Source organism: Ambystoma mexicanum, chromosome 7p (genome assembly GCF_040938575.1).
Source record: "Ambystoma mexicanum isolate Mex_15411 chromosome 7p, UKY_AmexF1_1, whole genome shotgun sequence".
NCBI lineage: Eukaryota > Metazoa > Chordata > Amphibia > Caudata > Ambystomatidae > Ambystoma > Ambystoma mexicanum.
In genome coordinates, this window is record NC_090939.1 from 925,479,966 (window position 1) to 925,493,243 (window position 13,278).

The following is a 13,278-nucleotide window of genomic DNA, read 5'->3' on the forward strand; positions in this document are numbered from 1 at the left end:
ACAGGAGGATCGAATGTGATTTCAACCGCTTTTGCTCCTTTTTGCACTTTGTAGTGCACATTGCAAACATTCCATTGAAGGGACATTTTTGCACATTTCAGTTTCCTTCCGTGCAATTTACAAGGTATTAAAAAATGACATCCATTTTGTGTGTTTTCCCAGAAGCCTGGCAGTGAAAGATTGTGTGAGTAGTTTCCTCTCATGGGGTGAACATGCCCTACCATAGTGGTCTGAGGTGTGAGGGACTGTAGGAGGTGTGCAATGTGTAAAGTTGGGGCTAAGCGCTGTCATTTGTGGGCTCCAGGGATGGCTCCCACAGTTGCAGACAGGGTCGAAATGTGCCATAAAATTGTCCCGGGCACCAATGAAAAAGTGGCCCATAGTTGCAAATGGCCATTCATTCCTTTTGTGACAATGGTGGAGTTTTTTGAAAAAATGTGATGCAAATTGGGCATGTTAAAGAACATGTATTCAGGAACACTGGTCAAAACTATTAGCTGCATAGTGAAGTAACCCATCAAACTGGCCCACTTTGACCAAAAAAAACTGGTCCACACCAGCATTTTGTGTTTTTGCTTCGGCCTTGGGCCTATTGCCCTATAGGCCAGTCCGAGCCTGGTTGCAGACGCCGCAGGTTTGCGCCTTTGATTTTCACATAGAGGGTGTCACAGTAGACCAGGCCTGGTGCTATGGCTCTGAAGGGGACTTCTTTGGATTGGGCTCAAAGTAAGCCATGATCTTACTTGAGTTATATGGAGAAGTAAACACAAAGTTTATGGATATCCATAGTAACCTGCCATGAATGCTTATATTTCATGTATATTTCATGTATTTATTTGTGTAATGTTTATGGGTGCGGAATCGCTGCGAAGGCTAAAGGTTTCCAAGATATGGCCGAAATACACAAACTGCACCTGGAGGAGGAAGGTTGCATGAGGTGATATGCCCCAGATGTCCTGTGCTTAAGCGCCACCTCGAAGCTGCAACTATTGCATTGGAGTGCAGCTAGGAGGGAAATTATAGCAGAGGTGGAATGCACAGCTTGTGGGTGTTATTTGGTTATTTACCCACCCATTGACAGCCAGTGCCATGTTAATCCCTATCCCTATGGCCATTTCCACCCACTACCTGCCCTTGCTCGCCCTAAGGCCTCCTTCCTGTGATCTCTTCCAGCTCGTTCTATCACGCAGTAATATCAAACTATAGCCTGACAGTGTTTACAAGCAGTCTGCTGAGAGCTAGTTGCTTAGTTGCAGCTGTAAATGGCTGCTGGTGTAACAAAAATGTCTTACCCAAGTGTGCATTCAGCCACTTGATGTATACCTCTTCCATTCACTTAAATATGGTTTAAACAAAGCAATTGCCATGTACTGACATTTTAGGCCCAGGTCTATTTTCCAGCTGTTGGTATCTTATATGCAGGTAGCGCCATTATATAAGTGCCTATCAAACATCTACCCGATGCCTACCCAAAAGCCCAAACTGTTGGCTTTGCGAGTGCTTGTTTTGTTTTTACATTCACTACGCAGTCAAAAAAACACAACATGAGGAAAATGTCAAGGGGTGCAATTTACAACCACCATGTTCAATATAGCCTAGTGAAATTGATCACCACAAGCAAAATTACACAGAAATGAAATTTAGCATTACATTGATCATTTGAGCCACCCAGGACCCGATTCTGATTGAACCACAGTACATCAGATATTTGCCAATTCAGGATGTCTTTGTTGCACCTTAATTTTCCATGGTGGCTTAGCTGCCACAAAATATGTATAGGTCCAAATGGTGCAAAAACATCTAACTGTGCTTTGCTGTTGTTTGTCCAAGTCCTTATTTTCTGAGACCTTCTGCACTATCTTTGTAGTTTTACTCCACCTTCGCTAAATAGCGAAAATTATCCATGGAATGATAGACCAAAAAAAGGTCCAAACGAACAACCTTCACTGTAGGAGTAGCGTGCACCGTTTTATGATCGTTTTGGTCAATCATCACTCACAGCCTTGTACAGTAATTGTGTAGGGATTTAACATTGGCATAAAAACACAGTGAATAAGAGGGAAAGGGTTCTACCATTCCCTATACAACTCAGGGTCTGATTCTGAGGTGCATGCAAAAATAGGAAAATGTTCATCCCTGAAGGATGAACACTTTCCTTAAAAGCGCCATATTCTGATAAAGTGGTAATGTGTTGGTCTTGTATCAAAGCCACGACTTTTCCATGTGCCTGATTTACTGCTTGACAACAGCCTTAGCAACCGTGAGAAATACACAGTAGGCACTACGAGGGGATTCCCCTTTAAAGAACATCAAAAAGAGGATCTTAAATACTCCACCTTTGAGGTGCCGTTAAACACCTCTGCACACTTTCTCCCTTTGTAAAAATAGCATTCCCTAGACTGCAGCACCACTTTTCTAGTTTAATGAAAGCTTATGAAAACTATCTTAAAATAGAAAAGTGGCAGTCTTTTAGGAAATGCTTAAAATGCCACTGCTAGACATGTTTCTATCTAAATGATAGATTTAAGCAGCTTTTGCTGCTGGAAAGCAAGACATTCCCCCCAATTCCACCCGCCTCAGAATGGTGGTGCTGGAAACTGGAAGGGAGAATGTAGGCTTTACACACTCCATTTACCACGATCACAGAATCAAGCCCCTGGTGAGATTCCAAGCCGTGAGACGAGGATCGCGTGATCAACTTCATTCTCTTCTAAAAAGGCAGACATATGAATTTACCATCTTTTCTGCAAAACAATGGAATAAATCCAAAATTGCAAAAGTGTGCTTAAGCGGCATAATTAGCATTTTCCATTTCAGCACAGACATCAGAACCGGGCCCCGGTCCGTATAGGAATTCTGGGCCAGGTGTGACTGATTGTATAACGCTGTAGGAGTTGGTCCTGTCCGAAGAGCTCAATGCAGTGGGATAGATAGACCCATGTTAGTGCTGGTTACATAGGAAAGTGCAACCTAGCAGTCTGTCTCCCACCCAATGGACTATCCGGCTTCTTGGGCCAGAAGGCACTTCTGCAATTGAAACACTAAAATATGTGGAAACTTTCGGCTGTTGAACATCATTTATGCAAATATTTACCCTCAATGTTAAACACTTTGCAGAGCTCTTCAAGTTTGTACTCCACTTCCAGAAGGCCAGAGAAAGTGTACCTTCTCATCTATTGGTCACCATTCACATTAAGAATGCGGTGGAAAAGCCTAACTGCAATGACTCTTTACTGGTCAGGCGCGCAACGTCATTGAGCTGACCAGGCTTAAGACCCGCCGAAATATTAGCTATGGGGTCTGGCTTCCGTACTGAGCCTTTAACAATTCAAAGGATCAGGAAAATGGTCCTTTTGGTGCCTTTTCTTTCTTCCGAGGCAAATCTGCTTGGCTTAGATTCAGCTGATCAAGCCCTGCCCGTTTCCCCGAGTGACAGCTCCCCTGAGACACACAGGCTACGTCCCTGGCTCTGCAGCCAGTGCTGTAATGAACTCAACAGCACGTTTCTTTTGTCATCAGAAGCATAGCCTTTCTCATGCATAATGGTGAATTTCCAACTGAAATACCACCATTCTTTGCAAATCTGTGACAGTTAAAGGGAGCAACACAATAAAGCACCCTTTGAAAATGTGTTCAGACCTATAATGTCTAATAGCTTGATATGCTAAAAAGTAAAGTTTGCTTTGATGTCCTTAGTTGAATGTTCTTAAAACCATACATAACAACACGCTGGAGATTTGTGATGAATCTCCAAACCTAAGTGAGTTTATTACACAACCTATTTTATTGTGTGTCTTAAAGCGCTGAAAATAAAGTGGGTAAATAGATATTTGCCTTTTGCATCTTATAGTTTTGCATTCAGGATGTGGAAAATAAAAGGTACAATTATATTATTTTGGCCCAACATGCTGCTATAAGGATTTACATGTTGTCATGATGCTTTACTAGGCAATGTGTGTATTTTGCAAGTAAACTCTATAGGACAATATTATTGTAGGCCTTGACACCCAAAACTTAAATATGTGTTCCAAGTAATGTGTGGAAGAAGTCGGCTGTGCCCAAATTGCATAGTTGATTAAAATCCCTTCTTCGCTGTTTAGCATAGGTGTGTGATCCTGGGCAAATAATATAATCGCACCCTGACTTCAACTGCAAAAAGTGGAGTGCTTATAAGTGATTACGTATACACCCTTACAACAGGACGGTTTTAATAAGTGTAGGGACACATTGGTGTACCCTGGTGCTCCTCTGCTAGTGGCTCCAATGCTGTCACATAGAATTGCATTATTGCTGCACTGGCCCTCCCCGAGGCTGTTATCACTTGATTTGACGGGCAGCCAGTCAGTGCATCAGAGATTATGGTATAGCGGACTAAATGTGGTAGAACCAACATTACATTTCCAAAGTTGCTTGGTCCATCCAGAATACTGCCCCACACTGCTATGTCCTGCTATGCTATGATATTGGGTCTTTCATTGCACAGAATCTGCCATTATCACACTTTCTGGAACCTTCAGGATCTGCAAGAAGTGGGTGTTTTCAGATTTAAATGAGAGCGATAACTAATTGTAACATTGAAGCTGCACAAGAATAGCCTCATTGCAATGAGTAAAGAAGTTAGATGCCCCTACACAAGTAAGTTTGCCACTCCTCCACTGTCTCTGAGGTTAGCGCCTCTGCCGACATTTGAAGGGTTAGCCCCGCCTAAATTTTAGCCTACATGCTCCCCTGGATGTGCGCACTTGCATTTTGTTAGGCAGAGAGGTAACAGAAGCCTTTCCAGAAACTGACGGTGTTAAAGTGTTACTGTGTTTTTTCTGAAAAATGTACTTGAACAAACGCAGTAACATTTTAAAGCTGCTACTTTCAAGAAAGACTTTCATCGCCTTTCTGCATCTTGTGCTTTAAAAAATACTATTTGATGGTTGGTCCCCACACCAGACCATGGGGGTGGGGCGTAGAAAAGTGGGGGTGTAGACTGCACGTTTTCCCCACTTATTTTCTGAAGTGGCCCGTCCCATCACCACTTAGTCCCTCACCCCCGAAATGTACGTTTCGTTGCGCCCCTGTAATATATTTTGCTTGTTTACTGAATTCTTCAAAAGTGCTTATGCTAGATTTTTCTTTCCACAGTGATTACAGAATGTGACCAAGAGAAAGGACTTGAGCAAGACCACCAGAGACACAAAAAAAAAGACTCAGGCACAAAAACTCTGAAAATCTCTACTCGGCTGTTCCTGCTGCTGCAACAATGAAAAGGTGCCTGAAGGAGAGAGATTATGTGGCCGAAACAAGCACCATTTTAAGAAGTCACAAGTCAGAAAAAAAGCAGAAGTCCTGCTCCAAGAAAGGGGAGGATCTCTCGCGAGATGATCTGGTGTTCCTCCTGAGCGTGCTTGAGGGGGAATTACAGGTCAGATATTTATTTACTTATGTTTGAGACCGCAGGCTGGTTATTCATTTGTGATATACATATGGGATTCTTCTGCCGGTTCAGCCATAAGCAATTAGTCATGTTTCAAAGAGCTGTCACTATATCATGCTAATGGTATGCGTGTACTGAACTCTGACCCACTCGCTGCATTTCGCCAGCACAGCTATGCGTGAATTGCCATAGTTCCTTTAACGCAAGAAAAGCTATTTTCTATTTGGGGAAGGGAAAGGGCAAAGGGGGAGTCGGGGAATGTACAATCTGCCATGAAAAATGACTAGGAACTGTATGAGAACAAAATGTATCTTGGTACCAATTAATTGTGATCTTACAATTGCATAGTTTTTTTAACCTGCTTTGCTCAGAAACAGCGCATTGAGACTATAATAATGGTAACATGGCACAATACAAATGACAAGTACAATCCAATACAAACAATAATTTCTTACTGATACTTTTATTATCAAATGTACAGTAGTCCGTTTCCGGGGTCTGCTCTGCTGGACTTTGATGGAGCTGATATTTGCAAGGGAATCTGGACGGTCCCAGATTTCAGTAAATACATCCGCTCCATATCTATTATCCAACAGGATCACCACCCTGCGCGACTAAGCGCTCAGCAGTGATCAATGATGACAGTCGCCATTTCTGAAAACATGGCAGCCACCATCAACCTTGGTCGCCATTTGTGAAAACATGGTGGCCACCATCAACCTTGGTCACCACTTGTGAAAACATGGTGGCCACCATCAACCTTGATCCCTGCAGATCTGACCTAACGTTTGCATTCGCAAAGGAGTGGACAGAATCCTAAGGGATGCGTGCCGCTCCGCCTGCATCAAAATGTGTTGCAGGAAGTTCTGCATGCAGATTCCTTGCACGCATTTGAGGAACGGGCACATATGCTTGCCCACTCCGGGCCCCAACGAAAATGGCCTGGATGTTCATGCCTGCCATTTAGCGTTAGCAAATTAATTAGTCGATAATGCGCTGAAAATGGGAACTGTGGGTGTGAATTCGGCAACCGGAAACGAGAACAGGGCCACATTTCACAACGAAAGACATTGCTCTACATATGTTCACCATGACTGTCTGACGGAATGTTCTTGGGTTTCTGCAGGCTCGCGATGAAGTGATATCAGTGCTCAAGGCTGAGAAAATTGACTTGGCACTGTTGGAAGCGCAATATGGCTTTGTGACACCCAAAAAAGTGCTAGAGGCCCTGCAGAGAGACGCTATCCAGGCCAAAGCCCCCCAGTGGCAGGAAGACATTTATGAAAAGCCCATGAGCGAGGTATGTAATTAATTGTTCTACTTTCTCAAAGTTTAGATGCTATAGGCAAAGTCGAAGGCGATAATCTACAATACTAGCTGGCCATGGAAACCGAGTCTTCCTCGCAAACTCTAGAGAAAAAACGTATAGGTCTCTAATCATGGTTTTGGCATTTTCAAGATCTGCAGCAGTTTGCCTAGCGAACGCATTTTCTGTTAAGGTGTTTTGCCTGTGATAGGCTTATTTTGCTACTGTCCGCTTTGTCGACCCTTCTGTTGTCCTCTTTCTTTGCCCCTTCCTCATCTAACTCACTGTACAGCCTAAGATAGTCCTCTCAACTGCACTGGTGGTGGACTGACAGGCCAGTTTTTATTACGGATGGAGGCCAACAAGAAAAACATACTTTCCCCTGCACATGTCTTGGCCTCTTTCTTTGTCCATACTCAATTATAGCATGTCCTGTTCAACTCACAAGCATGTGCACATTCCAGACATACCTTGCAAAGAACTTCCTTAGAGCACTGCTGCACTGGTTTGACATCACAGCTTGTTTTTTTGTTTAAATGTCAACCCTGTTTTTTAGATTCTTTAATGTGCATGGGTTTACTTTCTTATATAGAAAAAGAAAAATGTAATTTCTTAAAATGCTTTGTACGAAAGGTCGAATTTATTCATTAACGTTCCACTCTAGGGATGCCATGGTAAAAGTACTTACAGTTTCGGCAGAGGAGGGAGCGGCGATGGGTCCTGGAAGTGCCTTCTCGTACAAACTATTTAAATCCATTCTTCTCTGGTAAACTAAAGGGATTCCAATTCATAAATATATGACGTCATAGAAGGGCAATCATGCGCCCCCCAGTCTGAGAGGCTCCTGACGAAAATTGGGTCGGTCATTTCGATATGCCCAAGAGACAAATATAATCACAAGGGTCTGGCCCACGAAAAGAACGCAGAGAATGTGGATGATAGTCTCACTTCTGATGCAGTTGTTAAGGTGACAATTTTGTCTGTAACTGGTCAGAAGGGAGTAAAATTGGCACTACGTGAGGGGACGGAGACTAGACCCAAGAAAGCCATTACTAAGTTAATCAAGCAGAAAGGAGACTTAGTGAATGATAATCATGTACTCTCCAAAAATTACATGGTGGAAGAAGTTTTTCCTAAGGACAATAAAGGGCCTTTAAACAGCTCTCATGTCTTAATCATATTTTAGGAAATTCCTGCCCTGAGATTTTTGACATATTAAGATATTGATTTTCTGGAATTTCTTGAGGAGGACAATCATTGAGGTGGATCGATTTAGATGAAAAGACCTTTCTTAAAACTTTACATCCATTGAGACCAGCGTTCTATATCTTGCCAAAGGTGTAAAAAAATGTGGTTTCCCCTCCGGGGCCACTGATTGTTTCAGCAATTGGCTCAATACTAGAACCCTTGTCAATGTACATTGATGTCTTTTCGAAACCTTTCATCCTGAATATGCAGTCCTATATCCGGGACACCACAGATATCATTAACATTCTTTACACAGCCACAGTGACTGAAAAAGACTGGCTGGTTATCCTAGAGGTGGAAGCCGTGTATACCAGCATCCCACAGGTGCCAGCCTGATGAAGGCTGTGAAAATCTTTCCTCGGGATACTAGGGATGAGTGGACCCTCTGATATTTATAGGCCGAAACACCAGTGCCAACATGTTATATTAATAATGTTTAGTAATAAGTGAATGATTCAATTTTTGTGATGCATCCGTAGGTGATGGGAGCATCTGAGGGAATTTGCCATCTATCACAAGCGTGAACTTGACACTAAGTGGTTGTTGATCATAAATCAGTATACTCATAGGCTACAGCGAGTATGGCTGGGCCGGTGGATTTATAGCAGAAGGGGGTGATACTGTAAATGTGTTTCCCTTGCCTTGTTTGCTCTCTGATGATAATGCTTGTACTTACTGATTTATATGTATCACATTCTATGAATAATTTTTGCAGTTTTGCACTGTAATAAGTTATTAACTTCACACATCTGGATTTAGCAATTGTGCACATAAATGTTGTTTTTAGTTATATGTTGTAATGCGAACTAGTCTATGAATAAAATTCGAAGGTTTTTTTAAACATACCAGTTTTTTTCAATATTTTGAGTGTCTGAAACGTATGAATAATATCAGCTACCGGGGTCACTGTGCATAGGTGTTTGCATTGTGCTGAGCTACCCATTACCTGGTTTTAGACGTTTTAGAATGTGGTAGATTCCCCTGTCTGAATAAGTAACCCACCTCAGAGAGAGGAAATTAAGGAGGGACCCCACTTAATGTAGACCATCTGAGTGGATGATAGGGCTTTGAATGATATGGGGGGGTGAAATTGGACATTCTTGCAAATCCATGGTACAAGATCCTGGTCTAGTAGAAGAGCAGTTCCAAATGGTATGTGTATAAGGGGGAAAAGGGTCCTGTGTATTGAAACAATCGGAAGGGAAAATAATGAAACCCTGAAGAACAGACTGGTCATGGCTCCCAAATATTTTGCATCCTGCATTCATAAATAGTAATTCCTGTACTTCATATAAAAGATTGCCCCACAATATGCAAGGTCATAGGGACCTTTGTATAAGAACCTTGCATTTTGAAGGAAATAAGCTCTTTCGTACCTTTGTACGTTAAATGGTCTGGCTCCTTGAGATGCCATAAATATACAGTATTACTATCATATTGGAATGAGCTAACAAAGTTGTGCAAGGTAGACCCAAAGAGGTGACCCTTGACACACGTAAGAAACAAAATAAATTTGAGAGTTAAAATCATGAGGCCAACTCCCAAATGTTATAGCAGTCCAGGTAGAAGTTGATCCGAAGGATAAGACCTTACGTGGGATGCTTATTATGAATGTTTATAATCCGCCTTGTGATGCAGACATTAGGCATACAATGGCTGTGATAGAGTTGATGTTAAGGGAGTGGAGGGTTATTTACCATTTGGTTTAGTGCTGTTAGGAGAGATTGTAATGCAAGATTTCCTGGACCCATGGATATTGCGAGAGGAAACGATGAAGAAACAAATGTTTATTTTCCTGATGCCCCTCAAAAACAAAATATGGTTAAAGAAGAAGCACTGTGTTGGCCACATTTCTCTTGAACTTGGGGCTGGTAATCTTAAACAGGTGAGTATTCACAGGTATCCTGTGTGCCTTAACAAGATTTAGTGGGATTGGTGCATCAACTCTTGATTACTGTTTTGTCACAATGTTGCACCTTCATTTATTTAAAAGGCTAATAGTCATGCCCACCACTGTGAGCGACCATGCATATCTAAGCCTAGCTATGAGAAGACCTATGGTAACCCTGGAGATTGAGGTGATTGTGGGTGACACTGTGGTAAAATTCAGGGCATATTGCGAGATGGCCTGCATTGTGGGGTACATTTAAGGCCCTTGCAGAAATTCCTCAGCTTGTGTTTTCTTTTTCTATAAATCATCATGCACAAACTGCAGTAAATGAAAGAAATAGCACAGAGTTTCTTTTTCTCATGTCAATTTCAAAGAAATGCTTGGCAGTATATCTCTGTATCCAGAAACTGACCTTAACTCTAAAAGCACTCCAGAAAGTTAATTAACAAGAAACTGCTGCAAAAAACCACATTGGTAAACTCAAAATGAACTGAAATAAACACGCGTGTGAATTTACTCTTCTGAAAATCAGGGAAATGCTGTTTAAAAGTGAACTGACAAATGACAGTGTTGCTCACACAGAGACACTATTGTATATGTGGGGGGTTGCAGTGGCATAGCAACCCAAAATGTATATTATATTTATTCCCAAAAATACTTGGTTTCTGTTGAAAGAAAGAAAGAAAAACTTTGTAATCAGCAGAACAGGTTTTGCCCAGACACTTACTTCAAATGTGCCTTGCCGTCCATGGGAAAATAATTATCTCCACAAATGAACCAGCCCCCATGGGCACATGAAAGGGCCAAAGTGTGGGAGTTTGCAGCCTCGTCAGACTTGCCGGCATCCCTACCCAAAAGGAACAAAGGACCCAAGGGGAACTAGCATTTCACCAAGAGGTGTGATTTCCTTTGACACCCCTCCCCAGTGCAACTGCCTGTTTTCAAAGGGTGTCATGGAAACCCTTTGTTCAGACTAACCATGGGGAAGACAGTTGCTGTGGGGGTTTGTAGCGACACCAACATCTGTGAAAAATCGACCCCATTGACAATAAAGGACATTTATCCTTTAAGACATTTTCCCCCGCAATCTGAATAAGCAGCAATGTGATAGTATGACAGTTTCATGTGATTTTTAAACATAAACAAGCACAATGAGACTAAGCATATGTTCTTAGCACCTGGGGAACTGGAATGGCAGAATAAATGTATTTCTGAGTGAAGTACAAATGATATAGACATAAAACCTGATGATAATATGTGAAATAATGGTGGGCATATGTGGAGCCATTTGCAGAATTTTAATTATTATGTGTCTCCTAAAAAGGACAAAATTGTGCCAAAAAGTGATGCTACCTCGCACAGAGTTGGCGATCGGACTGTCCAATTTCCTGTGAAATATGGAATCTGCATATCTGTTTCTTATGATGATGACTAGGATGGATTTGAGGTTTTGCTCCATAACTTATTTTTGGAAAAAGTAACTCTTGTGAGACAAAGGAAATCATATAATCACACACATAAAATGATGTCAGTTCTCCTGAACCAATCAGCCCAGAGGGAGGAGAGGACGCCAGTAGCTTGGCCTATCCCAGCGGAGGGGCTACACCAGCGTACTTCCGCCCACATTGTAAAATTCTATGATGTCACTCTGGCTATATAAGCAGGAGGCAGGGGAACACAAGGATATTCAAAGATTAAAAAACTCAAAAACCAGATCCAGCTGATCCCATCCAGGCAGGACCATCCAGATCCAGGCAAAACCACCCCTCCAGATCCAGCCATACCCAAGTATCCAGGGAGAAAGGAGGAAAGGCTGCTGATCTCATTTAGGAGAGCCCAGTGACCAGAACTTGTCCAGCTGATCCCATCCAGGAGAGCCCGGCTGTCCCAGTGACCAGATCTCTTGACCACACTGTCCCAGTGACCAGATCCTTGGCCCTGCTGTCCAGAGACCTTGCTGACTGTCCAAAGTCCCAAGCTCAAGCTTACCTTGTATCACCTCACCCAGTCCCAACAACTGTATATTCTGCTATTTTAATTTTGCATCCTACAGAAAATCCCATTGAAAGTCCCATACTGAATATCCCTCTCTTTTGAATCCTGCATCTCCTATTAAAATCCCATAAAAACCCTAGTCAATTTCCAAATTGCCAGTATCATCTGTTCACCTTTCCTTGGAAGAATCTGTATCAGTCCATATCTGTTTGTGTATTCCTTTTCTAACTATTTCAGTTATCTGGGTATGTCCTTAGTACCATTTTGAAATAAATTAATTAATTCTCCTATAAGGAGATCCACAGTGAGCTGGTTGCAATTCGAACTCAACCACCTCATGTCAAGTGCCTTTCTTTAATAAATATAGTCATTAACATATAGCCTCAGTAGAACCTGTCATTGTGCAATCAAAACAGACTTTGCATGTGTATTTTGCTTTTCTCTCAGTTCCAATTTGCACTTTTCCCATAATAAAACTCAAACATAATCCCATTAAGAAGATTCCCTTTTCCTCAGAATCCTGTCTTTTATGTGCCTTTTTTTCTCATCCCCAAAATGATTTTCGATTTTGACAATTAAGCCCCTTTTCTTAGCTGCTTGTCATTTTAAAGCCTGTGTAAAATAAGAAATTGCAAATCTGCCGCATGTGTTACTTCTGTAGTGTTTTCCTCCCAAAATCGATTTTCTTACCTCTGTCATGTTGCTTTGGTGCTGTGTTCATTAGTCTATAAGCTTCCTTGGGCCTCATTACGACCCAGGCGGTAAGTTACCGCCTGGGCCGTGACTTTACCACCATGGCGTAAACTATGTTTACGCCATGGTGGTTGGCGGACTTACCGCCCCATTCCGAGTTTGGCGGGGCGGTAAGTCCCCAATCCCCATTTACCCTTCCCCATTCCCATTTTTGCCCCATAGGGCATAATGGGAGTGGGGAAGGCGTTAATTACGCCACCGTAAATTACGGTGGCGTAATTAACTCCATGGTCCCTTAGCGCCATGGATTTTAACACCTGCTAAAAGCAGGTGTTAAATCCGCCATGGCGCTAAGGGACCTCGTACTCAGGCGGTAAGGGTCGGCGCTGTTTACGGCGCCGTAAACCCCTTACCGCCTGAGTTGTAATGAGGCCCCTTGTCTCTTAAGTGCAGCCACACACATTTCTGTCCCAGCTTTCCCACTGCAATTACAAACTGATATACAAGTAGCCAGTAAAATCCGAATATGTTATTTTGTTCCTTATGAAGGTTTTCAATTAGTTTCTGGCCTCCCATCCTGTGGTGGTGGGTTGAATTTAAAAATCGATTTTTCCTTCTTTATACTGACTCCTTGCCACTACTTTCCATCCACAAAGAATTTTGTTATTAGGTGTTTGGGTGAAGTGTTGCAGGGGGAGTGCATAACCTGTGTAGGTTGTA

At 42.3% G+C, this 13,278-nt stretch overlaps 1 protein-coding gene across 2 annotated transcripts in view; it reads left to right on the forward strand.

Annotated features, from left to right (window-relative positions):
* FILIP1L (filamin A interacting protein 1 like) overlaps positions 1-13,278 on the forward strand; it is a 1,652,893-nt gene that overhangs the window by 1,071,407 nt on the left and 568,208 nt on the right. For both annotated transcript variants that reach the window (XM_069637213.1, XM_069637214.1), the window contains 2 exons: positions 5,134-5,413; positions 6,552-6,725. In XM_069637213.1, coding sequence (XP_069493314.1) covers positions 5,252-5,413; positions 6,552-6,725 — 336 coding nt within the window. In that variant the 5' untranslated portion in view covers positions 5,134-5,251. The remainder of the gene's footprint in view (positions 1-5,133; positions 5,414-6,551; positions 6,726-13,278) is intronic.